Source organism: Stegostoma tigrinum, chromosome 28 (assembly GCF_030684315.1).
Source record: "Stegostoma tigrinum isolate sSteTig4 chromosome 28, sSteTig4.hap1, whole genome shotgun sequence".
Taxonomy (NCBI): Eukaryota; Metazoa; Chordata; class Chondrichthyes; order Orectolobiformes; family Stegostomatidae; genus Stegostoma; species Stegostoma tigrinum.
Window position 1 is genome coordinate 30,219,322 of NC_081381.1, and position 26,587 is coordinate 30,245,908.

Consider the following 26,587-nt stretch of genomic DNA (forward strand, 5'->3'; position numbering starts at 1 on the left):
AATATAATTACATTAGATTTGAATGGATAATTTCTTACAGTGGGCCATCTTTCCTTAGAACTGACTTGGTATCAAGCTCTTAGCATTTAGTACCAAGAACAAGGCATCCAATAATGTGAGATGCTGTTATGTCAAAATCTAGAGTATCCGATCCATTACAGCTCAGTTACTAGTCTGTGTAAATACAGTTACAACATAGTGATTGAAGTAGCCCTTCCCCGAGGAATCTAAGGCTGTTATTGTTGGTGCTTCATAACTGCAGTCTGCAGTCAGTTCATGCCAAGCAATGTGTCAACAGCTATGAGCAGCCTGTGTTTGGTGTCATAAACCCAACAGTGACATCGTGGCATGGTTGCCTGTTTCTGTGGCTACAACAATGAAACGATGAACCTGCCATGGCACCTGCAACTTATGGTGAAGTGTTTGTTCCGTTTCTCTCACTCCCAATTATCTTAGCATTTATTTTGTGGAATGACTAATACTGGTCTAATTCTGGGAGGAAGTGGTGTTGCCATTGAAGATCATCTAAACCTCAAAAGCAATACTTGGCTGAAAAGTATCATTCCCATATATCCACCTGTGGGGTGAAGGAAAATGACAGACCCCTATTTGAAATTTCTCAATAACCTGAGCTCAAGGGCCAATGGATAAGTAAAATTTTAGCAAATTGGCTCTGAATTAGTCTTTGTATCCACCTAAAGAATGGAGAAAATAGCCATGGACATGTGAAGTGCTGTGCTGGGAGCCGTAATGTAATGGTGCCCACTGTCTGAATTTGCCGAAAGCATTGCCATTCAACCCCAAAATTAATAGTAGTCCACATTTATAGTTTCCAATTTTTGGAGGGTTGTAAGTTCCAAGTTTTAAAACAGAGCTATGGAAGGGAGTAGTTATTACTCATTACATGGTCCTCCAGAAAATGGAGAACAGAAGATAGACGAAATTAGGGATGGCATAGAAAAGAATGAGGCTGGATGCTGAGCCAACAATAGCAATGCAAAAGGAGGGTATTACCCACTGGATTTGTAGAGATAGCAGAAAGAAGGTGGTATGAAGATTCATAACCAAAATTAGAATTCTAAATGCATTGGGGTGGAACAAATGCAAACATCAGGTGACTCGCAAGCATTTTTGATTTGATTGGATATGGGTGCTAAAGTTTGACATCAGAGGTGTGATGGTGAGTCTGCAAGAAGGATGGTAATTAAATCCCTTGCCTTTTCTCAAAGCTCCCCCTTCAGAGTCATGGGACATCCCAAAGAATGGTGCAGATTTTTAAACTACAGTCAATGTTACACAGACAAATTTTTACAGATTTATTCCACCTTCTGGGGACTGAAGTTGTAAGAATGGAGGTGGTAAATGCAGTGAAGTAAGAAAACAGTCTGGGTTGGACAAGATAACGGGTGTTGAAATGGGCTAATTCCGTCTGAGTGGACATGAAGGGTTAGAAATCAATAAAAGGAGGAGAACCTGAGTTTGAAAAGAATGATTTCCGCTTTTAGTGATGTACAGTTAAGGGAAAGTTTCAGACAGCAAGGAGAGGTGGAAAATGTCTTTGGGGAATTAATATAGTCAACAAATAACAAATTGGAATCTGGAGGTGGAGAATAAGGGAGCAGGAAGTAATAAGTGTGGATAAATGAAAACAAGTGTGACAAGAGGCATGGGAAGATATGAAGAGTAGGAAAGGAGGGCAATCGAGGGGAAAAATGGGAGATGGCAGCGGACAGCTGCACACTATCACAATCTTAGAGATGAAGAAGTTTATTAACGCTTCTCCAGAGAACAGAGATCTGGAGACAGTTTATTGTGCAGTAAAGGAGCTGTGGATTATTCTTGCCTTCTAGGATAATAAATTTGAATACAGTGGCCATAAAAATTAGTTAATATACTTGACTAGGAGCATTTGACAGAGAGATAATGTCGTTTGGAAAATTGCAACTGCTGTAATAATTAAGTGACTGTGGAGAGTGGGAATCTTGTGCAATGTAATCAAGTTCAGGGGGAAAAAAAAATAAGAATTAGACTGGCTGGAATAAGTTAAATCGAGATTGTGAGGCAAGATATTGTACTGTGGCCTTTTGATTTTAATTACTAAAAACGGAGCTGTTTAAACAATGTCTGTCATGATGATCTCTTGAAGCATCAGTATGAGTCGGTGGTGGTATTTTAATGTGTCGCTGTGATTGGCAGAAACCTACAGAATGGATTATGTTCTTGGCAATGACTGAACATTGAAGGTTCCAATCAATGTAAGATTAATTAAGAAGGCTAATCAACAGCATCTCAAGGGCATTTGGTTTTAAGTCAAAGCCACTGGTTATAAATCAGAAAGTCAATTACTAAATATGATTTGTTGATTTTAATGTGGATGCTATTTTGTGCAGTTTCAAAAGAAGTTTGATTCATGGGAGATTCAGACAACAGTTATAATTCAACCACTTAAAATGCAAAGTTATAATAAAAAAAGCTCCTAGAATATTTGTATTCTGCTCAACATCAACTTCTTGAGGACAGGTGGGAAAGGGTAATAATAAAGCTGGCTTTCAGTGACATTTCTGACCTTCGAACCGTTTTTTTGTTAAGCCATGAACAAGTTAATTTAACTTTTAAAGACATTTAAAAATTTTGATAGTTTGACCAGAGATCTTCGTACTTAACTTGCTCCCTTTTAAAGAGTTTCAGAAACTCCTATGCCCACATATAGAATAATTTTTCATTTTAAGTAGGTAACATTGTCCTTTCAAAAAGAAGTTGGAGGAAGTTCTGTAGATTCAGAGAATAAAACTGAAGTAAAAAGATGCGGCAAGAGAATAAAAGATCACCATGAAGGTCAACAGTGAAGCTTTAATAAGTGCAGTAATAATGATAATAAAGACTGATACTTGAGAATGAGAACATGGTGGAAATTCTTACGATAACCTGCATTTCTATAATACATTTAATGTAGGGAAATTTCCTGACCAGCTTCACAGGACAAAGGGTAATTAGCCAAATGCGGCTTTACAATTCCCACCAATTAAAGTGATCACTTTTTGTGGTTTCAGAGGGGGCAGAGAAGTAGCAGGTACAGTTCAATATAATAAATGATTAAAGAAAGAACAGTGTAAGTATGTGTACCAATGACAGAGGTTTTAAAAACAGGTTTACAAATGTAAATTCCAAACAAAGCAAATAAGATTTTTGGTTTTACATTTTGGGACATTGAATAAAGAACTGAAGAAGAGATGCGTTCAGAATGGTTGGAGTTTTGTACACAATTATGTGTGCAGCATTGTGGAAACAACATTGAAGTCATAGAAGAGTAATATTAGAAAAGAGATGTCATAATTGTGAAGAAACGCTTGAAAAGTGTTTTCTATTGTAATTGAGTAGATACCTAATTGCATTTTTCAGAACTGAGTTGTTATACAAATGAAATCGTTTCCACTGATTAGCAAATTCTTAACAATAACAAAATTATCACCAGAAGAATGAAGAGGAATGTCGGACATGGGGTTATTAGAATATGAAATGCATTTAAGATATTGACAAAGATCAGCATTTAACACAGAATTTGTCAAGTGCAGAGAAAGGGAATAACAGTTAAAAGTTTGTCAGTGGCACAGGCATGAGAAGTTAATTGACATAGATTCCTGCAATTTGTGTGATTCAAATCATCTGAATTGATAAGGTCGGATGAACAGTAACATGGCTCCCTTAGCACTTAACCACCAGTCCTTTTGGGGTACAGATCATACTCTGAATACATGGTTATCGAGACACCATGAGTTAAATAGCCTACGTAATATAAATAAGGCTTTTGAGAGACACCAATGAAAAAACTGAAAGTGATGCTGCACATTTTTATGAATCGTGATTGTTCAGCTTCATTAGAATGTTTAAACAATGATCCTCAGTGCTCGACAAGATGCCAGAACATTTTTACAACAGTTTGCCTTTCACACTCTCAATTAAAGGTCACAAATAGATGTAGCTGTCGTTCTTTCTTGCTTAAGGAATAATTTCCCCTTGCTGCATTCTGTGATTTAAGTGGATTTGGATCTATCATGGTTTAATTACTCCACTGAGATTAAAATAAAACAACCAGGGTTGTAAAACCTTGCAGTTGGGATTATGCCCACTGCTGTAATAATTATAACTTGCATTTCTATTTATAAGTAAAACTTCACATATCTGAGTTGTACAGACCAGATGGGCTCAGCAAGGGTTCCTAACTGTCCTTGAATTAAGGATGAGAAATTTAGTGCCTACTCCTCAGCACTATCCAGTGATTCTGCCCGGAAGCTCTCTGCGTGCGTGTACGCACTTGGCAGTTGATGACAAGATCAGGCTCGGTGAATACCTGCTGACACTCGCCGTCTCAGCTCGCACGTCAAGAATGGCCACTTGGGTGAAGGACTGGACACAGAATCTTCAGGAGAAATGGAAGGGAAAGAAATTTGCCTGAATAGAATATTTACATATAGGGGAACTTTCATTTCGTTGACCCATTTAGAGCTCATTTATAGATGGTGATTCATTTCTACCCGACAGCACTGTACAGGAGCTGGTTGTTGTCTGACTGATCTCTTGTTCACTGTTTATTTACATTCTTTCATCTTAGTTGAAAATATAGTTTGAAGTTCAAACTAATTTTAAAATGGCAACCTTTGGAATTTTGTGTAGTTTATTCACTCAATTGTAAAATATTAATATTGCTTATTAAGGGAAATGTACTGAGTTTCATGAAGCTTTTATAATTAAAAGTTTCCTTTGAAATTCAGTGTATTTTCTTCATTCAGCAAAATGAATCTTTCAAATTCATGGCCAGGGATAATGCCTGGTGCAGTACCTCAAGGACTCTGCTGTTACAGGTTCATAGCGGAATAGACACAGCTCTTCAGTCTGTTACAGAGTCATAGTCGCATCACCTTGTGAGATGGTGGATTTTGGGACGAATCCAGGGAACCAACTTTGGATTGTATTAGAAGGTATTTACATACCACAGCACATGCTATTTACAGCTCATAAACAGACCATGTAGCTCAACTGGTGTATCCAAGAGTTTATGCTCCCTCAACAAGATTCTTTTATATCCTTTATCCATATCGTCCCTTGCCTTAGTTTGTAATTTAATTCAAAAGTATTTTCCATAGGTGTCTTTTCTATGCCATTTAATATTTTATAAACATTCAAAGTGATCACCATTTTTGCACCTTCCATCAAAGTCGAAAATCCCAAGTTTCTTCACATCTCCACTATATTGACTCTCGGGAAGGTGGTCCGTTCCTGCATTTTGTGTGATACTTAGATATCTTCCTTTTGTCTCAGTAACCAGGGCTAGATACTTGGTGTACATTCTGCTTCAGTACCAGAAATCGATCTCAAAGTCTTCTGACTCATGTTGTGCTATTTAGTTTTCAGTGATCCAGTGGTCCTGTTGATTACAGCTCTTAATTCGTTAAATATGTTGGACATTGAATCTACCGAGGCCCTTTTGGCTTCTTCCTACTTTATTTGCCTCAATGCCCCATTCAGGAAGTGCGGATCATCAATTGCCTTTCCATGTCTTGCACAACTGCATTCATGAAGTTCCATCAGCCATTGTTCTGTCCACTGACTCGATCTGTCCAACTTATTTTGGAATTTTTGAGGCTGCTTCCTTTCATTTGGTTACTGCTCTTAGTTTGTGTTCGCCTGTAAATTTGACCATTTTATGTTGAGTTTATCAATCCACTGATGGCTGGGTTAGTGAGGAAGGTAAGTGGGAGTGGATGAGGAATCTCAAGGGAAGAGGTGAGGAGTGGTGAACATGCGAAAGGTCTAACTCACCACGCCAGCAAGGAAAGGTTGATGAGTGATCAGAAGGCAGAAAAGATAGACAGTGAGACAGTTAATGGAGCTGGCAGCAGAATTAAATCAGAACGCAGTGTTAGAAATGCAACTTCCACAAAGAAAATGAAATGCACAGCACCAACAGTGAAGGACTCAGTACTCAAATGTTTTAAAAGTTGAATGCATGCCAATGTGTGGGAAGAGCTCACAATTATGCCCACTGAACTAGATCATCTGCAGACATTTTTAATCAATGAAGTGAAAACACTATTAAATATCATTGATTTAATGCCCTGATACCACAAAGAAAAATAATGCACCATAACACATTGTAAAGTGCTTACTCACCATCACCTGTGCTCACCAACACCCACATCTGGCACCTATAAGTATTGAATTCCCATGTTTGCAAATCTTTCCATACAGCCTGGAGACGCTAGTTAAAAACCTGAATGACTCAGTGAAACCCACAGAAATCAACAAGTCTGCCAAGAAATTATCTCTCCACAAGTCCACCCCCATCTATCATTAACGATCAGCAAACCCACCACAGTACATCTGCAGCAGTGAAAATTCCACTGGTCACCCTTTCTATTGAGTATTTCACAGTGGCACGCACAGTCCTGCTCTCAGAAACAAACTTTTAATGTCACAGTTCTTCAGCAAATGTGCACACTTCAACTAAGCAATATGTCCCCGAGGACAGATCATTTTAACACAGGAATATACCTGCACAGATTGGATGTTTTATAGATTTTTTGAAAATAAATATGAGAAGATTGATCGGAATGAGGCATTAAATAATAGGGACACCATAGCACAGGATTAGTACATCCCCGCTAAATCAATAATTTCACAATTACAGATTGGGATGTTCCTTTACATCTGAATCTGCACCCTACACAAGAGTTTTCTGCTCTTATAATCTAAACTGCGAACAAGAGTAATAAAGGCTCTGCATTGAGATGTTCAGTTTAGCAATGACAGTCCTGCTATAATCTGAGACTAAACTTAAAAAATTTTGGATGTCTTTAAGTCCTTTTCACAACTTTCTCACTGAATATGAAGCAAGACAGAACTCAACTCCTGACACATAATATACAGCAAACTTGCCACAAAGAAGTAAACTGGGGATGGAAGTAGTCACAATATACTCTAAAGTTGTCACTAACAAAAAACAGGAACCACATTACTCATAATTCCATGCAAAATAGAGAAATTATGTATAGAAATTGAGTCACGTCTTAGTTTGTATGTAAAGAAGGGAGAATATTTGTACAAAAGGGTTATGGAGGTCACATGACTTGCAAGGTATAAATGCTGAGTGACAGTAGAAGATCACAGGAAATTTGACCAAAGAAGTGGGATTTAGGGAATATTGAAAAGAGTGAATTAGAGAGGTTTAGGAGAGAATTTCCAAAGCTAAGGATCTAGATATCTGAAAGTGCCCCTGTCTGTCAAAGGTGGAGTGAGAATTGAGCTGTGCAGGAATCTCAGAAGGTTGCAGGAGGTTACAAACACAGAAGACGCTGAAGCCATGGTGGTACTTGGAGATGTGAATTTCAAAACTGAGGCATTGCTGGAGTGAGAACCAGAGGACAGCCAGCAAAGGATGTTGGATGAACAAGACTTGGTAAAAGGAATATTTGCAGTGGATGATCTGAAGCAGTGGAAGGTAGGTGATGTTATGAAAGTGTTAATTAGGCAGCCTTTGAAATGGAACAGGTTCAAAGGTCTTTTCAGGAGAAATCAAATGCCAATGTTGCAAGCTGTCTAGTTGAGTGCTTGGCTTTAGCAAAGGGCAGGAAAGGAATCAAAGGCTAGGAAAAAGAGTTTGTGGTAGGAAGATAAGAAAAATGCTTGGTTTAGCTGATCTTTAACTGTAGCAAATTTCTGCTCTTTCCAATATAGGATATTGTACAAACAGTGTGACAAATCAGAGACTGTAGAGAAGTTGAGCTGGTGATGACAAGGTAAGGTTGAAGTTCTGATCTTCATCTTATCAAAGCGATGCAGTTTGGAAAAAAGTGCTAAAACATTTTCCACAAAAACTGAGACTATTTTCATCAAGGAAAGCTAAATACACATAGGAAATTGGAGCAGGAGTAGGTATATTGGCCCATCTAGCCTGCTCCACCATTCAACTATGTGATGGCTGATCTGGTACTTCAGTGCAATTTTCCTGCATTATTCCTTGATACCTAGAAATCTATCAAACAGGTTGTGGTTCTTTACACTGGGAAAAGAGAAGGCCAAGTAGTAATATGATGGAAAAGTTGAAATTTATGATGAAGTTTGATAGGGTAGATGTAGAAAAGGTGTTTCCACTTGTGGAGGATCCCAATCTAGAGGTTGCTAATGAAAGAAAAGGGGGTGACATTACATACAAGGGAATAGACATCACATTGTACACTAACAGAAAGGTTTGCAGTGTATATAAAGGCAACTGCAGTTGAAAGGGGAATGTGATGATGTTTACATACACAGGTTCACCATTTACAGAAATGAGGACAAATTAAATTATGCAGAGAGGAGGGGTCACATCACGGCATGTAGGCCCAAAAAAAGCTAAGGCCCTTCCCATAAATGAGATTTTTAAAAGATGAGCAAAGAAAAATACATTATACGGATAAACAAAAATTTAGACAAAGCGGTGAGTGTTAAGGGAGTTTGGGTCTTAAGAAAAATGAAGAGGTTTGATCGTAAATTCCAAAGCCTGGGGCTGGTACAGCGAAAGATGGGCTTAAATACAAGTGATTTGAATACACTTAGTCGTAACTATCTGATCATTTATCCTTAGCACCAAATCCCTCCTGTAATTTACAATGCGTAATGCAAATTTCAGTAATATATGACTGAATCATCAGGAGTAATATGTATGCAAAAGTAAAGTCATACTCAAAGGATTCAGACACATAGGACACACAGTGAGATTACACTGAACACAAGGATAGGCAATAAATGCTTCCCTCAATCTGCAACGCTCACATCCACTGAATAAATTTTACAAATGGCAGCATCCTGTAGAAATTTTGGAGTCAGGTTCATATTATATACACAGATAGTCATGTTAGACTATCACCGGACATAAAGGACCAGTCATAATGCTAAACACAAAGATGACGTGTTTAGACTATATACATAAAAATAACATATTGGAACACAAAGGGAGCAAACTGCACAGCAAGTGGGTCGCAGTTTAGATAGAGAATAATCTTCCCTTCCTTTCATTATGACTTGTCACTTTATCTAGACGACAGTAAGCATTTCATTTGATCTTTGAATGACCTCTACACAATCTCACTCACATGAAGTGAATGAGCTCTGCCTTCAGAACAAATCTATTGACTGCAGCCTTAACTTCTACGTCACATGAGAGAGATACAGCTTAGCACAGAAATTTGGGGAACATCCTTCAATACTTACCTATACATACCCTTGCTCCCTTATGAATATGCCATTTAAAAATCCCAGTTCATATCTTACACTTGATGAAGGGTCTAGGCCCAAAACGTCAGCTTTTGTGCTCCTGAGATGCTGCTGGGCCTGCTGTGTTCACCCAGCCTCACATTTTACTATCTCATATCTTACACTTGATGCTTACATAGACTGCAATGACAGAATAGAAAGAACAAACTGTTCTCATGAGTATAAACAAGAGATATAGGAATAATTTTAAAATGTAAAAGATTAGGAGACAGCATTAGAACCCTTAATCATTTTTAAAACTTCATTCCCAAGATGTCGGGCATCACTGGTAATGCTAAAATTTAATGAAGAGCCCTAGAGATGGTCATGGTGAATCACTTTTTTGAAATCAACCGAATAACATGCCGGGCAATTTTAAAAGGCAGCTAAGATGTGAGCACAATGCTGCGAGCTTGGAATTACATAGGCCAGCATGGGGAAGGCTAGTGGATTTCCTTCCCCGGTAGGTGTTAATCAGATGGGTTTTAAAGACAACCCAATAATTCTGAGGCTATTATTACTGATATTGCTGAGGTTCTTCAGGTGGTGGAGTGCTCTGTGAACATTTTTGCAATACATTAGATAGGAGATTATAAGGGAGGTGGAAGGATGGCTGGCATGCAGGATTATGAGCTACTGCTCATATCAACTATGGCAGGGTTGAATGATCTGTTCCCATGTTGTAATTTCAATACAATTTTGAAAGTTATTTGAATTCTCTCAATTTGTAATGTTATTCACATAAAAATTGGAGTAAACAGGGAACGCTGCTCCCAAATCCACAATGACTGCCATTTATTGGGCTATCGTCATACAGGTACTGCTGTGGTCATCAGCTTTCTGTTTCTTGAGATTTTAGTTAATTGGACTGTGATTACCAGGACAGTTTCATTAAGAGTGCTCTGTTTGCCAAGATTCGTTCTGCTTACAGGGCTTCGAGTTACCAGTTTTTGTCACATTAGCCATTTCCATTCTATTCATAGACAACTTTTCTGTTCTTTGTAAATTCTCTGGATAGTGTTCATCCATCCCAGAGAATTGGCTGATTTCTGGCAACAAAAAAAAATCTAACCCTTACACAAATCAACATCAAAATTACTTTTAATTTTTATTCCCCTCTGACACTTTTCACATTCACCTGTTCTGTATTTTTAAACACACTTTGTGCCTTCAGCCCGCCTCATCCGTGTACATTTCACACACATTTCCACAAGATAACAAATCAGCACTAGTGAGAAAGAAATTAACAATTAGCAGGTATTGAAACAGCTCAGATATCCCTCTTTACCCGAGTTCTCATCCCAGTCAGAATAGTGTTCAAGTATCTGAGAGCTGACAGCATTGGTCTTATGTGCAATGGCCTTTCTGGAAATATATAGGAAATTATTGTAGTTTCCTAAGAGAAAGTGGGCAATTCAATGTTATTAGACAGTTCTCACAACAGGTTATGGCATTTTCCAGTTAATTGCTCTTATATTATTAATCAATTCCACCTACTGCCCTCAGAATTCAGCTCTTTACATCGGATAGATATTCCAGCTGCCCAGTTAAATCTCCTGTTCAGCAGCAGTGACTGGAGGGGAATGGCATGTACCAACCTTCCAGTGCAAGGGGGTTTGTGTAGAGATGCACAGGATAGGGAGGAGCAGATAAATGGAGGGGGTGGGAATAACTGGAAGAGGCAGTTTAACAGCCCTCACATTTAACTACACAAAAGAATTACAAATTTTAGTTACAAATTACAGTTCCTTTTGTTGCAATATTAAATTTCAATAAAAGGAGGAGCGTGGGAATTGATATTTTTAATGGTGGTGGGTTTACAGTGTACTATAGACTACTGAATCTTTACACATCCTGTGGTAATATCCTACAGAGTAGCACGATTCTAAATTGCCTCAAGCATACAGTCTGGGACCTGATTTTGGCCTTGAATTCCTTGCCTGAAGATTTCTCAGCTGCTCCTATTACCGAAAACCAGGTCCAAACATACCTACTTCCAAATAACTAAGAACCCTCCACAACAAAACACCAGGGCATTTTAAAGTCTAAACTGGTCAATTGGACTAAATTTCTAACCAACACTGGACATGAGTACTCTCACTCTACAGTGACCACAGAGCCAATACACTCCTGGGTTGGCTGCAATTATTCAGGTTGATTGTATTTCATTCACAAACTGTGGGTCTTAAATGTTGCCTTCAAAAGAGACAGGAGTCCCATTAATCTACCAGATTACACAGACTCTGGTAGACTGGTAGGTTGACGTAGGGAGGTCAGTGTACACAGGCAGGGAAGGAGATCTATGAGCAGATTTTAACATAATGGGGTGATTTGCAAAAAAGTTAAAACCAGATTACCAGTGAGTCATCTCCGAGCACCTCTTGTTCTACGTACTCAAATAAGAAACGATTACAGAGAAGCAGCCACTTTGGGCAGTAACCCAGGGTATTTACAAAATGTACAGGTCACTCCAGCTGCCTTATGACAGCCACCATCTCATCGGGGGGAGCAGTGTTGACTTTTCATCCAGTTTAAAAACAGTCTGGAGTCTCCACAGGCTCCAAGTTTTGAGTCCCAGCTTTCCAGCAGTTAAAAGTTACAGGTGTCGGGGGCTAGGGTGCCCATTATGATATAGTTTCTGTTTGATATGCACCATATTCCCCGCTGAGTCCTCATACTGCCGGTGGGAACGTCTCCTAAAGTCCTTCAGATTACATAACCTTGGGATCCAGGACCAGGAATTATCTGCAAAAGAAAATGAAACAGCATCTCAGCAAAATTTACCCTCGCACCAGCGCCCGAACCAACCTCCCTCAGTCCGGATTCACCTCTCCCAGCGCCCTAACCACCCTCCCTCAGTCCGGATTCAGCTCTCCCAGCGCCCGAACCGCCCTCCCTCAGTCCGGACACACCTCTCCCAGCACCCGAACCGCCCTCCCTCAGTCCGGACTCATCTCTTCCAGAGCCCGAACCGCCCTCCCTCAGTCCGGATTCAGCTCTCCCAGCGCCCGAACCACCCTCCCTCAGTCCGGACACACCTCTCCCAGCACCCGAACCGTCCTCCCTCAGTCCGGACTCATCTCTTCCAGCGCCCGGACCGCCCTCCCTCAGTCCGGATTCACCTCTCCCAGCGCCCGGACCGCCCTCCCTCAGTCCGGACTCACCTCTCCCAGCGCCCGAACCGCCCTCCCTCAGTCCGGACATCCGGACTCACATCTCCCAGCGCCCGAACCGCCCTCCCTCAGTCCAGACTCACCTCTCCCAGCGCCCGAACCACCCTCCCTCAGTCTGGACTCACCTCTCCCAGCGCCCGAACCGCCCTCCCTCAGTCCGGACTCACCTCTCCCAGCGCCCAAACCGCCCTCCCTCAGTCCGGACTCACCTCTCCCAGCGCCCGAACCGGACTCACCTCTCCCAGCGCCCGAACCGGACTCACCTCTCCCAGCGCCCGAACCGCACTCCCCTCTCCCAGCACCCGAACCGCACTCCCTAAATCTGGATTCACCTCTCCCAGAACCCGACCCACCCTCCCTCAGTCCGGATTCACCTCTCCCAGCACTTGAACCGCCCTCCCTCGGTCCGGAGTCACCTCTCCCAGCGACCAAACCGCCCTCCCTCAGTCCGGATTCACCTCTCCCAGCGCCCTAACCGCCCTCCCTCAGTCCGGATTCACCTCTCCCAGCGCCCGAACCGCCCGCCCTCAGTCCGGACTCACCTCTCCCAGCACCCTAACCGCCCTCCCTCAGTCCGGATTCACCTCTCCCAGCGCCTGAACCGCCCTCCCTCAGTCCGGACTCACCTTTCCCAGCGCCCGAACCGCCCTCCCTCGGTCCGGATTCACCTCTCCCAGCGCCCGAACCGCCCTCCCTCAGTCCGGATTCACCTCTCCCAGCGCCCGAACCACCCTCCCTCAGTCCGATGCACCTCTCCCAGCGCCCGAACCGCCCTCCCTCAGTCCGGATGCACCTCTCCCAGCGCCCGAACTGCCCTCCCTCAGTCCAGAATCACCTCTTCCAGTGTGAGTCTCGCTGAATCCAATCCAGCCCAACACAGCATGAGGTCTGGACAAATCAGACTGACCAGGACAAACCAATCACAGGTTTTAATGCCTTCGAACTTTGATGAATCTATTCCCCAGAATCTGTTCAAACTTGATTTCTGAATCAAGCGGGCCCCAGTGTGGGTCAGTGTAGGGGAGAGTTAAGTTGGTGAACCCAAAGGATTTAGAAATGAGGATAAGTTTTTGGTGCAGACACATGTACATTCAAAAAGCTGGCCCACCTCCCCACCACCTTCTCGTCAATAGCCCACTCACCGTAACGCCGGCTTGTCCTCCAGGCCCTGACAACACAGTGAAGGACACCATCCATCCACACCAGGAACCAGCTGATACAGAAGCCCAGCAGCAGACCCAGCATCAGGTCAATCTCCTGCTTTGTCACATTGTCCGTCACAAAGTAATTTTCTGAGGAATCGACCACGGACTGATCAGCATCGTAGGGAATTACATAGTGAATGTGGTGCCTATAAGAAAGTGGGGGAGAGAGTTAGAGGTAGATAAGGCTAGAAGAGCAGACAGACAGTACTCAGAGAGCTGGGAGATGGCTAGTAGAGTGGAGGGGGTGGGGCATGTGGAAGAGGGAGGTGTGGGGCAGAAGGGGAATTCTAATGTGGGGGCAAGAGTCTGAAAGGAGGGGAGAGAATGAGGGAGGGAAAGGGAGGGGCAATTGTGGGGGGGAGGAGGAGGGTACAAGAATATAGGGGTAAGGACAGGAGTATGGGGAGTGGGGGAAGGGGCTAATGTGTGAGGGAGGAGGTGCAGTGAGAAGGGTTGGAGGTGTAGATGAAAGGGATGAAACAGGGGTTGCAGAGGTAATGAAGATGGGAGGAGGAGAAGGTGGTGTGAGAAAAGAGTGATGAGGGACTTGGGAGGGTACAATGATATGGGGGAAGAGGGTGGTGGTGAGAGCAGAGCGCCAAGGCACAGGGCTCGTCATGAGTGAAGGGATAGAAAGGGACAGAAGGGTGGTGAATGTCGAAGGGATGGGGGTACACTTCAGTCAGGTCCCACTAACACCAAAGGAAGCTCCTTCCGCTGGTGCTGTGTGAGAGCAGGCTGTGTGGAAGGTGAGCACTTACCTTCCACAGTTGCAGTGACAGACCCGGTCTTCACCCCGTAAATGCGGGAGGATATAATTGTGGAATCGGTCCAACAGCGCGTTCATATCCACGATGCAAGCTATCGCCTGTAAAGAGCCGACAAGGTAGAGCAGCGTGAGGGAGAGCGGTATGAGTGAGCGTGAACCCGGACACAGCCGCCGGCTCCGAAAGCCTGGCCGCCGCCGCCAGCCTCATGCAAATTACCGCAACACACAGCATGCAGCAGGCGGGCCCCGGTGCTGCTTACCATCACCATGGACGTCCCCACCAACATGAAGATCATGGTGTTGGCGGTGAGGAGCATAAATCGCAGCCTCTGCTTCCTCCTGGCTGCGGGCAGCGTGTCCTCGGGCACCGCTTCACTCGGTGACCGCTCTCCCCCTGCTCTCAGTGGTGGGGAGTTGGGGGGGAGGTCGGGGGGGGGGGGTGGTAGTAGAAAAGAGAAGCGGGGACCAGTCCTCCCGGACCCTTGAACCGTTCACCCTCCCCTCCCCCGTCCTCCCTCCTATCCCTACACAAACAGCAGCCCGGCCTCCCCACCACCCCCCCCCCTACTCCCCCTCCCCTCGGAATCCCTCACATGCGCCACATTGCTGCCGAGGCTCTCTCCCTGCCGCAGTTACACATTGATCCGCCCCACAGTCGATAAATAATTCAGAGGCAGGGCTTAATTGGGAATGGGAGGCAGCAGCTGTAAAGTCTGGAGTCGGGCATGAAAGACCCTGAAAAAGCTGAGTATTTGGGGGGTAGGATGGGGTAGATCAGGAAGGTGGAGTTATTTCTCCCCCCCTCCCACTATAACGGTGGCTACACAGCGCTCTCCCCCCCCCCCCCCCCGCAAGTGCTGACATTGCAGCGCCCAGGCACGGCTCTCTGTATAACTGTATGTGTTGCTCGTTCTGTATTCATCAGCACAGTACCGCTAGTATCAAACCCACAAACTAGCACCACACCGTGAACTATTCCTCCCCACCCCCACATTATTATTTTGTAAACATGTGAAGTGTGATGATTGGAGAAATAAACAGAGAGGAGGCTGGGCTCTGACCAAGGATTTTGTTTTAATGAAGCTTCACGTTGGAACACTTTGCACCATCGTTAGATGGAGACTCTGTTCTACAAGAGAGATTCATTGAGACACGTTACAGGACCAGCGCCGAGCAGCGGTTCAAACTTAAAATAAACTATAAATTATATACAGATCAGCACCGCAGAGCCCACCGCCCCGCCCTCAGTAGAAGCAGACAGTGTGAAGGAAGGTCCGGCCGCTCTTCTCCTCCAGTTCCTGGATAAGCTCATCGATCTCATTCTCCATGTCTTCGGTCCGCTGGATCTAAACACAACCAACATGGCAAAAAGGTCAACGTTCAACAGCGGGATCGTGAAAGGACTGAGGCTGAGGAAGACAGAAGAGGGAGGGGAGGATGAGGAGAACGAAGGAACAGGAGCTCAGGAGATGGTCACGTTCAGAGAACGCAATGCCAGCTGGCCTCTGCTCCAAATGATTCAACTAGAGGTTGGTTAAAAATGGAGTCTCACGCGTCGAGGACAACTAAAAAAACAAACACAATTTGGAATACTCCTTCGGTATTTGTTGGGGATGGGAGAAAGGAGAGAGAAAGGGAATCTATCATAAACCACAACTTAAACGTAGCCACCAATATTTCATTCACCTTCCCAGCTCTAGCCGAGGGCTCAGCCTTCCCCTCAGACCTGACGTCCCGTGAACTACAATTACGGGGAAGAGCCAACAGGCAGGGGCTGGTCCAGAGATCCCCAGGTGGGGCTATGGCCTTCATGCCCAAATGCAGCACGGCACCGTGTTGTCTCAGGTAGTTTTGCCTCTGTTGGGATTCAACCCACAGCCTAGCCCTCCCCTCCCATTTTATTTCACCACCTGCGCTCCAATGGAGAACAGTTAAGCCTGTTTTTCAAAACCACCTTTTCCTCTTAAATCCCTCCTACCCATGATTTCCTCTACTTAATTCCCTCCTACCCATAAAACGTCAAACTGTAGAAACATAGTAACATTTTTAAAAAGTGTGGAGGGACAAAAACTACTGCTTTAGTTGGAGTTGTTAAAGAAAGTGACTGGAATTTACATGGGTAGATTGCACTTTCCTGTGTAAGTTTCAATTGGGGGGTGGAGGGGGTGGATGGATAATCTTCTAACTTTTAAAAATGACAGTGACAACAGTACATAACTGGTGTAGCAGATTTAAAATGAACTAAACTGTTAGACTGTAGAATGTTCATCCAATTTTAAATTCATATTGGGATGGGCGGGGGGGTGGTTAAGATTTTCAGGTTGCAGGGACTTGGGAAAGGGGGATGATTACCAGCAATCACTCCCTTCCTGCTGCACAGTCCTGCCTTAAGTACCATGTTCTAACTGGAGGCCATTTAAATTGTGGAAGCATTGAGCTGCTACAACATAAACACTGGGTCCCATCAAAAGGATGGGCAAGCTTAATACCCTATTTGCTAACTTTCTCACAGTGTTACCATGGGAATGGCCTAAAAGCAGGGCTGAGCATTTCCCTGCAGTGGGAAAGTAGATGCACACTTCCGCTATGGGCTCAGTGGCAATTATGCAGAGCAGGTAGCAATATCAGGGTCAGGATTACTGTGGGGATGTGAAGTTCCCCGACTTGCAAACAGGACTCCATTGGCGGTCATCTGCAGCTCAGTTGGGCACACATTTGCCTGAGTCACAAGGTTCAGGGTTCAAGTCCAACACTGAGCGGAGCACATAACACTTTTTTTTGGGGGGGGGGGGCAGGAGGAAAGAGGTGTTTACTTAGTTTGTTTTGATGCCAGAAAGGAGAACAGAGAGAAAACTAAAGACTAGTTAATCAAACATCAAAACAGGGAAAACACTAGAATCTATTAGGGATGTGTTAATGGAGCAATTAGGATGTCAAATAATTATGCAGCAGCTACAGATTTATGAAAGGCAGTTGTGTTTGACAAATTTCATTTTTGTAGCTGTAACTAGTTCATTAGGCAAGGGGGGAAAAAGTGGATATGAAGCACCATATCCATTCATATGGATAAGTCATCCATTGTGCATGAGGTTATTATACAAAAAAAGGGCTCACGGGACTACAGTTGAGGAAGAACCACAGATCCAAACAGTAGGAATAAACAGGCCATTTCCAGGTAGGCAGGTTCTATCAAGTGGGGTACTGTGAATGCCACCACTTAGGGCTCAAGTATTTCTGATATTGTGTGTGTGTGTGTGTGCGCGCGTGCGTGTGTGTGTTTCTTTGAATGCCTACATCTGGGAATTTAGGAGATACCTGTGTATTCTTGTACATGAATAAAAAAGATTAAAGAATAAAAGAGTGAAGTAGTTTTACTGCAATTGTATGGCACCCTGATGAGACCACACCTGTGAATACAGTGTATTGCTTTAGTCTCTTTACATAACTATCTTTGGAAGGAGTGCAGTAATGATTCACTGGAAGGATTCCTAGGATGAGGACGTGGCCATTAAGGAGAGATCAAGCAGACAGACTACATTCTGAAAATTTGAAGAATGAGAGATTACCCCAATGAAAAATAAAAATATTAAAAAGGCACTGATTGGGCAGATACTGGAAGGATGATTCCCTTGACCACAGAGACTATAAGGAAGGGTTAGAGTCACAGAACAAAGCGGGTACTGTTTATCAGGCTAGGAAAGAAAGTTTCACTCAGAATTGTGGACTTTTGGAATTCTCCAAAGAGAGCAGCGTATGCTCAGTTGTTGAGTCCACTCAAGACAGACAGATACATTTTTGGATACAAAGATAAGGGATTATAGGGTTTGGGAGGAGAGATCAACTGTGGTCTTTCTGAACAGTTGAGCAAGTTTAAAAAAAAGGACAGATCATCTATTTGCGCCCGTGCATTTTATATTCTTATAGCAAAATCTGCTAAGTATATTTTGGCTCAATTTCTCCCCATAGGAACTGAATTCCAAGCCACCCTGGAATCCAGCAGTGTTGTTCCCTTCAGGTTGCCTCTGATGGTTAGGTTTTGAATCGACAATGTAGGAGTTTGTCTAAAATCATGACAAACAATCAGCTTGAAAGACTACATTTCCCCCCCCCAACTATTACCAAATGAACAGAGAGTGAACAGAGGATAATTTTTAGAAATGAAACAGAATTTCATCACTTTATCCTCCCAAATGTATTTTGCCCAAATGCAGTTCTCTTCAGTCACTGCAAAGTGTGGACGTTGTTTGATAATTTGATACTTTCTATGAATTTTGCTACCTGGTAAGTGTCCTAGTGTTCCGCAAAATACTCAGCATGAGACTCTACGGCACTTTTCACACTAAGATTTTGAGGCTTTGCAATTAACATTCCCACACTATGAATGTAAACCAAACAGTTTATGTTAAATATCACTGCAGAAGCCATTCTGTCAGCTTCTGGTTATACAGGAAATACAGAACAGTAATAGTTGCACAGAATAGGTAATGTCAGTGAAAGGAGAGACAACATTCTCAGAGGAATTGTTATTTCAGAAAACTACATGAGTAATTTCAATATTTTGGCACCAAAAGTATGTTATCAGCTTTATCGAAAATAGACTTCAGGGATCAAACTTGAATAGTTTTAATCCAATTTTGCCAGGGATACGGCTGCAGGAAAAATGACATTGGTGTAACAAGCTTGGAGCATCATAGCGAAGATCCTAGCATTAGGCGTTCTGAAAGACTTCAATAATTGTTCTAACAAAAATGGCTCAATTTCTATTGATTGTTCCTCACTCAAAACATAGTCACCTTCTTTAGAACACATGCCAAATTGGTGCACTTACCAACACGTTGCAAAACATGTTCAATGTTGACTATTCGATCACATGACAATAGCTATGTAAAATTCTTACAAAAATGTCAAAATTGCAACACAAGTAAAATGTGTTAAGTGTTCAGTAAAACAAGATACATTCACCTGCAAACATTTGGCTGGATTACAGGAGATCGCATTTGGATTCATTGAGATGTTATTCTGTGCTGTTTGATATTCTTTCCCAGTCCTCCCAATACACAAAAGGTGCAACACTTACACGTTGGCACAGTTCACAAATGAGGAAAGCTCCAATTGTGGCTTCTTCATGATTATCCTGAATGTCCACGTTTATGACATGCACTGACTGGAATGTCTCCTGTTCTCTCGAATTCAGATCTGGGAAATCATAATACGGGGGCATCAGCAAACCACGTTTCATAAGCAGCAAGGTCAAAGGCTTGGCGAACACAAGGGATGGCCATTTTACCTTCAAGCACCTGATCGTATACCCGTTCCTCACAGGTCACTATTAGATCAAACTGGTCTTTGCAGGTCTGGAAACGTTCTGGTCGAGATTTTATCCGCTTGTTTCTGTCCAACATGTGAAGAATTCCGTTCTGTGTATATCTGCACTGAGGTCAAGGAACATAATGTACACATGGAGTAACCTATAAACTTGCATAGGATTCAGATTTTCCACAGCTTGTACACTAGACCCAGTTAAGACAACCTCTCAAATTTATAAATCCGGGCTGAATACTGGGGGAATAAAAACTCAAGTTCTTCGATAGGATGCAAGTGTTGCTGGAAAAGACAGCGTTTATTGTCCATCATTATTTGCTCTTGTACAGAGTGACTTGCTGGGTGTTTTCAGGGGCACTTAGAAGTTAACCACCGATCATTGCCGAAAATTTAGTATCATATATAATAAACCAGACTGGGCAACAGTGACAGATTTCCTTAAGTAAAAGGAAAGGTCATTAGTGAATAAAAGCTGTCCCTGACATCCTTTAGGTAACAAAATTTGTCATCTTTATCTGCTCTTGCCTACACGTGACTCCATATCCTCGTAGTGTGCTCATCAAAATGAGCTAGCAAGCCATTCAGTTCTATTTGAATGTTACAAATTCTGAAAGGAATAGCACCGGTGCCCTGTTCACTCCAAGAACTGCAGCACTTCAAAAAGGTTCTCGAGGGAAATTAGAGATGGGTAATAAACACTGGCCATCTAGCAGAACTCATATCTCATGAAAACAAAATATGTTGTTACAACAATGATTATTTTGCATTTACATTTACTGCTTTCAATTCCAGATTTATTTATTAATTCTATTATTGTGGGATTTGAACCCAAGCCCATTGAACATTAGCCTGGGTCCCTTGATTACCAGTCCATTGACATCACTGTCCACCAATTTCTCCTCTCTTGTTTGATAGCCCGAATCCAGTCTCAAATTTACTTGTTCCTTGTATGGTAATATGCAGAAGGCTCTCAAAAAGAGTAATAAACTTGAGAGTCTTGTGAAAGCTGTGTAAGTTATGAAACCTACAGTGATTGGCCCTGATGACTTATTGGTACCAGCAGTAATGGAACAGCTCAGACCAAAACAAGGGACAATAATGAATTACATTTTATCAGTGCAATCAAACTGTTTAAAGTTTAAGCAGCAAAGAAGGTCTTGATACTTTATTTACAACCGCTGAGAGAAAAGCTGTTTTCCAACCCAAAAGATTTAATATTAAAAGAAAACACAATCCTATTTGAACTAAAAGCAACATTTTGTACAAGCGAGAAACTTCCTGCCCAGTTTTCAAGCTACAATATGGGCAGCACAGTGACTCAGTGGTTAGCACTGCTGCCTCACAGCACAAAGGCCCAGGTTCGATTTCCCCCTTAGACAACTGTGTGGAGTTTGCACTTTCTCCCCAAGTTTGTGTGGGTTTCCTCCAAGTGCTCCAGTTTCCTCCCACAGTCCAAAGATGTGCAGGTTAGATGGATGTGCCATGCTAAATTGCCCAATGTGTTCAGGAATGTTTAGATTAGGCAGGTTTGGGGAGTAGGTCTGGTGGGATGCTCTGAGGGTCAGTGTGGATTTGTTGGGCTGAAGGGCCTGTTTCCACACTGTAGGGGTTATATGGAATACGCAACAGTGATCACAAACAGTGATGACACTGCCTGGAAAGTCGTAATCAGATGGGTTGCAGCATGGACAGTTTGATGGTTTGGATGACTGCAGTGAACAAAGTTTTATAAAGCCCAGCAAGTTTAACAAACCACTAGTATCAATATAACAGCTACATGTAAACTACTCAAAATAACTAGCTTCCTTTGGTACTGAACTAAGTATTAGCCATATGGTCATATTATGTAAACTAAATCTCACCCCACAGCAGCAAATAGCTCAGAACACTTGATTTCAGTTTGTCGAGAACTTCATTTACATGGAGATTTCAACTCTCAAATCCTTCAATGATGATTGTCTGGCAGAGTGAATATCCTATTAACCATCACATCTGCCATCTAATTTCTATTAGAAAAAAATCCCACTACTTCAATCATTCGCAAAAAACAGAGCACTAATAACAATCACTCACGTGAGAACATGCATTTGTCTTGGAAACATCTTGACTGTTCTTAAAAAGTTCTCCCTAAAAAAAGGGGGCAAGGTTTCAGGTTTGACACACCAGTGATCAGCTCACTAACTTAGTAACACATGAAGATAGCTAACTTTTGACATTGGGGACACAAAAATCCAAACATCACTTGCATGTCAAAAAAAAATTGCTTGTTCCATCTCACTAGAATTAGCTGTTTAATCACTGGAGAATTCCAAAACTGACATTTTTTCCTCAGTCACATTATAAGGAAATAATGAAAATAAATTTAAACCTCAAATGTTTTAGAATGGGAGCTGTTGTCTAGCTTTTAAGGGTAGAGTAGTAAGCTCGATGATCAAGTTATTCACTATATGGCCAGTTACAAATCACCAGCAATTTGGAATACAGAAATGCCTTAAAAAGCAATCATACAGAATAGGATCATGGAAAGGTGGATGTCAAGATAAAATTAGGCACTAAAAGAAGTTGCTGGAAAAGCTCAGCAGGTCTGGTGACACCTGTGAAGAAAAATCAGAGTTAACGTTTTGGGTCCAGTGACCCAAGTTCTGAGGAAAGATCACCAGACCCAAAACATTAACTCTGATTTTTCTTCACACGTGCTGCCAGACCTACTGAGCTTTTCCAGCAATGTCTGTTTTTGTTCCTAATTTACAGCATTCACAGTTTTCAATTTTTATAAAATTAGGCAGACTACTTCACAAATATGGAAGGAACTTCATGAGCAAACTCAGCAAGGGTTACAATGAATTCACGAAAATGAATCTCACTTACATGCATTTGGTGAACTCAGGGAAGTCTGACTGTTTGACCCAAAGGTTCAGCCAGTTGGGACTCAAGAAAACCTGGTGCATGGATTATGCTAAAGATTGACTTGTGCTGCTTTGCAAGTATCCCACAGGTGAGAAGATACATGCTCCAATATCTCTTTCAGAAAAGCAATGTCAGAAGTTTAGTTTTGGACACAAATTCAAGTGTTGTGTCTCAAGATCAAAAACTACTGAGTGCACAAACACAACTGTATCTGTATCAAGATAATAAAATGTGAGGCTGGACGAACACAGCAGGCCAAGCAGCATCTCAGGAGCACAAAAGCTGACGTTTCGGGCCTAGACCCTTCATCAGAGAGCCTCTGATGAAGGGTCTAGGCCCGAAACGTCAGCTTTTGTGCTCCTGAGATGCTGCTTGGCCTGCTGTGTTCGTCCAGCCTCACATTTTATTATCTTGGAATCTCCAGCATCTGCAGTTCCCATTATCTCTGTATCTGTATCAAGCAATGTGACGTTAAAATGCTGCAGACTCTATTTTTAACTTGTCACTATGCTTTGGCTGCCACAGGATGTGTACACATCAGCCTCCAGAAGAGGTAAGCAAATTGCTTAGCCTGGTTTATTCTTGAATGCAGAAACTGGTCATTCCATAGAATGCTACCGTTCAGTTTTCTCCCCACACAATGATTTGACAAATTGTTTGTGGTTATCTTGTTCAGTAATTAGCTTGTAAATTTCTTACAACTTAGCACTGAAACTAAACTGTATTAACATTTAATGGCAATTCTGCTACACTTTAATTTGCTACAACTTTCTCTAATAATGAGAAACCTGGATGGGAGAGAGAAGATAGCAATTGTTCCAGATGGTGATAAAGAATTGGTATCTAAAATAACATTCTTGTATACATCATTTTTCATAGCTTCAGGACAACCCCAAACAAATTATTTCTGAGGACGGGCCATCTTCATGACAGGAAATACAGCTGTAAACCACTTATTTTGGAGCGAGCTGAATTGGTATCTATATTCAGAACCAAAGCACAGTGACAATTTAGAAACAAAATGTGGAGTAAGTGTACATCAATATCCATCTCCTTCTCAACTTCAACCAGCTTGTTGAGGGGTGGGACTGATGCTCAGCCAGCCAATCTCAAAAGGAGTTACTGCAAAATGTTCCAGAGTATACTGCCAGACATAGGGGCACGTCTGATCAAATATTTGGAAGTCATTGTCCATCTGTCACCAGCTAATGTCAGCGCGTGGCGCTGCTTAGAGGGAAGCAACATTTATTAAAAGGAGTGTGTAACTGAACCACACCAGTGGAGGGCAGTGATTTGATTTATGGTCTGTAAATTAATTTTAAGTAATGTGCAAAAGTACCATAATTAGCCTTTTGGTGATTGTAGCAATGGCAGTGGTGGTGTTTTATGGCGGCGGGGGGGGGGGGGGCCACAAAGTTCTCAAACTAGTTTCTAATAAAACTAGAAAAATGTTGTCATATGCAGACTGGGCTGTGCCTGGCCAGGCCCATTTGTTTCACCCCAAGTGGGAAGCTTATTGAGTGTTATTATTCAGGGCCACAAGAAGAATGGCCACTGGACAAGATAGATAGCCAAGCTGTAATGGAAGAAATCTGGCCTAGCAGTGGGGAGCAGAGAAAGAAAACAGCACAAAAAGGCAACTTAAAAGTCAAAGACCACAATGTGGTTTATCCTGAGGTTGGTCAGTGATAATAGGCAAGTAAAACATTGGTGAATGAAGGTAATTCAAACAATAGACATCTTTTAGAGATGCATGAAAAATACCGAGAATGGAGGAAGGAACTGATAAATGAAAATCAACAAGATGTGTTATGGAGTAGGAAGTTTAGTAATTCAAAGGAATGTTAGATGGAAACCCATGCATTATTGTTGTTTGGATGCTGTCAAATAGCAGTTGCATTTAGTGTGTAGCATATGTATAGCAGTTGACTTTCTTAACCTCCAAATCATACCTCATTCCTTCTCCTGGATCCTAGTACAATTAACTAGTTACCAATGGATGAACACCAGGCTAAATCTTGTCACTGTCAGAAAATTAGCTATGTCAGGAAGTGTTAAAAAAGCAAAGCAAAAGTAGTTGCCAATTCAGAATATGTTCATAATAACACCGCAATAAACATTCTGCTGAGCACAAAGATTTATTAAAAATATGAATCACTGCAGACTTTTTACAATGTTTTGAAGGTTAGCTGAATAAACCGGCCTACATTAATTCAGCAATTATATTCACAATTGTTCTATCTACAACTGTTTACATTTAGTTGAACACATACCTGTGCCCAGCACAGAAAGTCAGGGTCAATTCTCTCTCGCTGAAATATTTGATGATTATCACTTGCTTTCCATCTCAAACACAGAGTAGGCCACTTGCTCTCTGGCATCCTCAGGTGCAAGTTATGCTGAAGGTGTAACTTGAGGTATTAAAACATTGTGCTTTAACAAGTCATTTTAATAATGAGACGGTGAAGAGGTAGAAGTTATGGAGACATCCAAATAGAAAGAGGGAGCAGTGGTAGAGAATTTAAGGTACAGATTTGTGCATCATCTTGGGAAGAAAGCAGGGTTTCCACCTTTCCTAGTGCAACACAATCATTACCAGACCTCATGTAGAGCAAAAGGTTGACCAAGCGCTGAGCATGTCAAGAAGGGGACGGGTGGGGGGAGAGATTTTGCTTTTACTGATTGAGATTGGTGTATAATCTTTCCAAAACCTACAACAGATATTCAAGAAACTTATAAAGCTGTACCTGCTTGAACAACTGACTGCGTTACTGTTGGCCATCATGCCCTCAAACTTTCCAATAAAATCCACAATAACAAAGTTTGGAGCTGGATGAACGCAGCAGGCCAAGCAGCATCTTAGGAGTACAAAAGCTGATGTTTTCTGATGAAGGGTCTGAGCCCGAAACGTCAGCTTTTGTGCTCCAAAGATGCTGCTTGGTCTGTGTTCATCCAGCTCCACACTTTGTTATCTTGGATTCTCCAGCATCTGCAGTTCCCATTATCTCTTATAAAATCCACAATCTGGTTGTTGAAAAAAATAATTTGCTGGAAACACTCAGTACGTCGACAGCATCTGTTGCAAGACAGAAACAGACTTCTGAAGTCAGATATGATACATTAACACTGGTTCTCTGTTTTCATAGGTTCCGAAACATCTTCAGAAGTTTGTCTTACCAGATGCTGCCAGGCCCATTGGGTGTTAGTAGCACTTTGTTTTGTCAAAAGTGTTGATGAATGGATTCACATGGAGATTAGGAAGCATGGCCATTTTGAGCAGGAAATGTCAGCAAACAGAATGGTCATTCATGAAATATGGAAGATTAGGTTTGAAGTGCCAAGAGCCCCTCTCATTTTAAGTCACGTGCATGGCCAGCAAGCAGTATAGTTGGCAGAGTCTGCTTATATACAGCAAAACAACAGTTTGTTGAAGACAATCCTCACTCACCACTGCTTTTTTTCTCATGACCTTTGAAATGATTCTATTTTAGTGGAGAATTTTTGCACATGATGTTTACTGATAATCTTTCAGATTAGTTCTTGTGCACGAAAGCAGTGGTCCGATTACACTGTGAAAGGTACAAATGGTCTGTTTGGATTATTCTTGTCACATGGCTAGAGAAATAGTTTAAAAAATTCTCAATTTCTGCTGATATTCCCTTTCATGTCTGCACCACTTCAGTTATTCCAGGCAGAGTAAACACCTGAAGCTAAATGATCTAAATCTACTGCTGCACCTATAAAGGAGATAGTTTGTGCACTGCGTAAAGCAGACAGAACAGCTGGTCCATTAACTACGATGACTTTTCCCTCTAATTTGAGCAGAAATAATCAGATCTAATTCTACTCCATCACAGCTGCAAACAACCAGAACAGAAAAAGTATGAATCTGGATATTCAAATTCTAGTGAAAGACTGGTGCT

At 42.2% G+C, this 26,587-nt stretch overlaps 2 protein-coding genes across 3 annotated transcripts in view; both read right to left on the minus strand.

The window, feature by feature from the left end:
• Nucleotides 1–10,371: 10,371 nt before the first annotated feature.
• Nucleotides 10,372–15,250, minus strand: LOC125466787 (transmembrane protein 240). Of its 2 annotated transcripts, none has more exons than XM_059655679.1 (4): nt 15,029–15,250; nt 14,428–14,534; nt 13,604–13,812; nt 10,372–12,033 (listed from the first exon to the last, which is right to left on the minus strand). In XM_059655679.1, exons 2-4 carry the CDS (start codon nt 14,511–14,513, stop codon nt 11,885–11,887), a joined length of 444 nt encoding a protein of 147 aa, XP_059511662.1. In that variant the 5' UTR covers nt 14,514–14,534; nt 15,029–15,250; the 3' UTR covers nt 10,372–11,884. The 2 variants fall into 2 exon arrangements, with proteins under 2 accessions (XP_059511662.1, XP_048417766.1); XM_048561809.2 differs by lacking the exon at nt 15,029–15,250 and adding an exon at nt 14,696–14,932.
• Nucleotides 15,251–15,490: 240 nt separating this feature from the next.
• Nucleotides 15,491–26,587, minus strand: part of ssu72 (SSU72 homolog, RNA polymerase II CTD phosphatase) — an 80,637-nt gene continuing 69,540 nt past the window's right edge. The window contains exons 3-5 of the mRNA XM_048561588.2: nt 19,723–19,862; nt 19,513–19,631; nt 15,491–15,781 (exon numbers count right to left, since the gene is read on the minus strand). Of these exons, the coding sequence (XP_048417545.1) occupies nt 15,680–15,781; nt 19,513–19,631; nt 19,723–19,862 (361 nt within the window). The 3' untranslated portion in view covers nt 15,491–15,679. The remainder of the gene's footprint in view (nt 15,782–19,512; nt 19,632–19,722; nt 19,863–26,587) is intronic.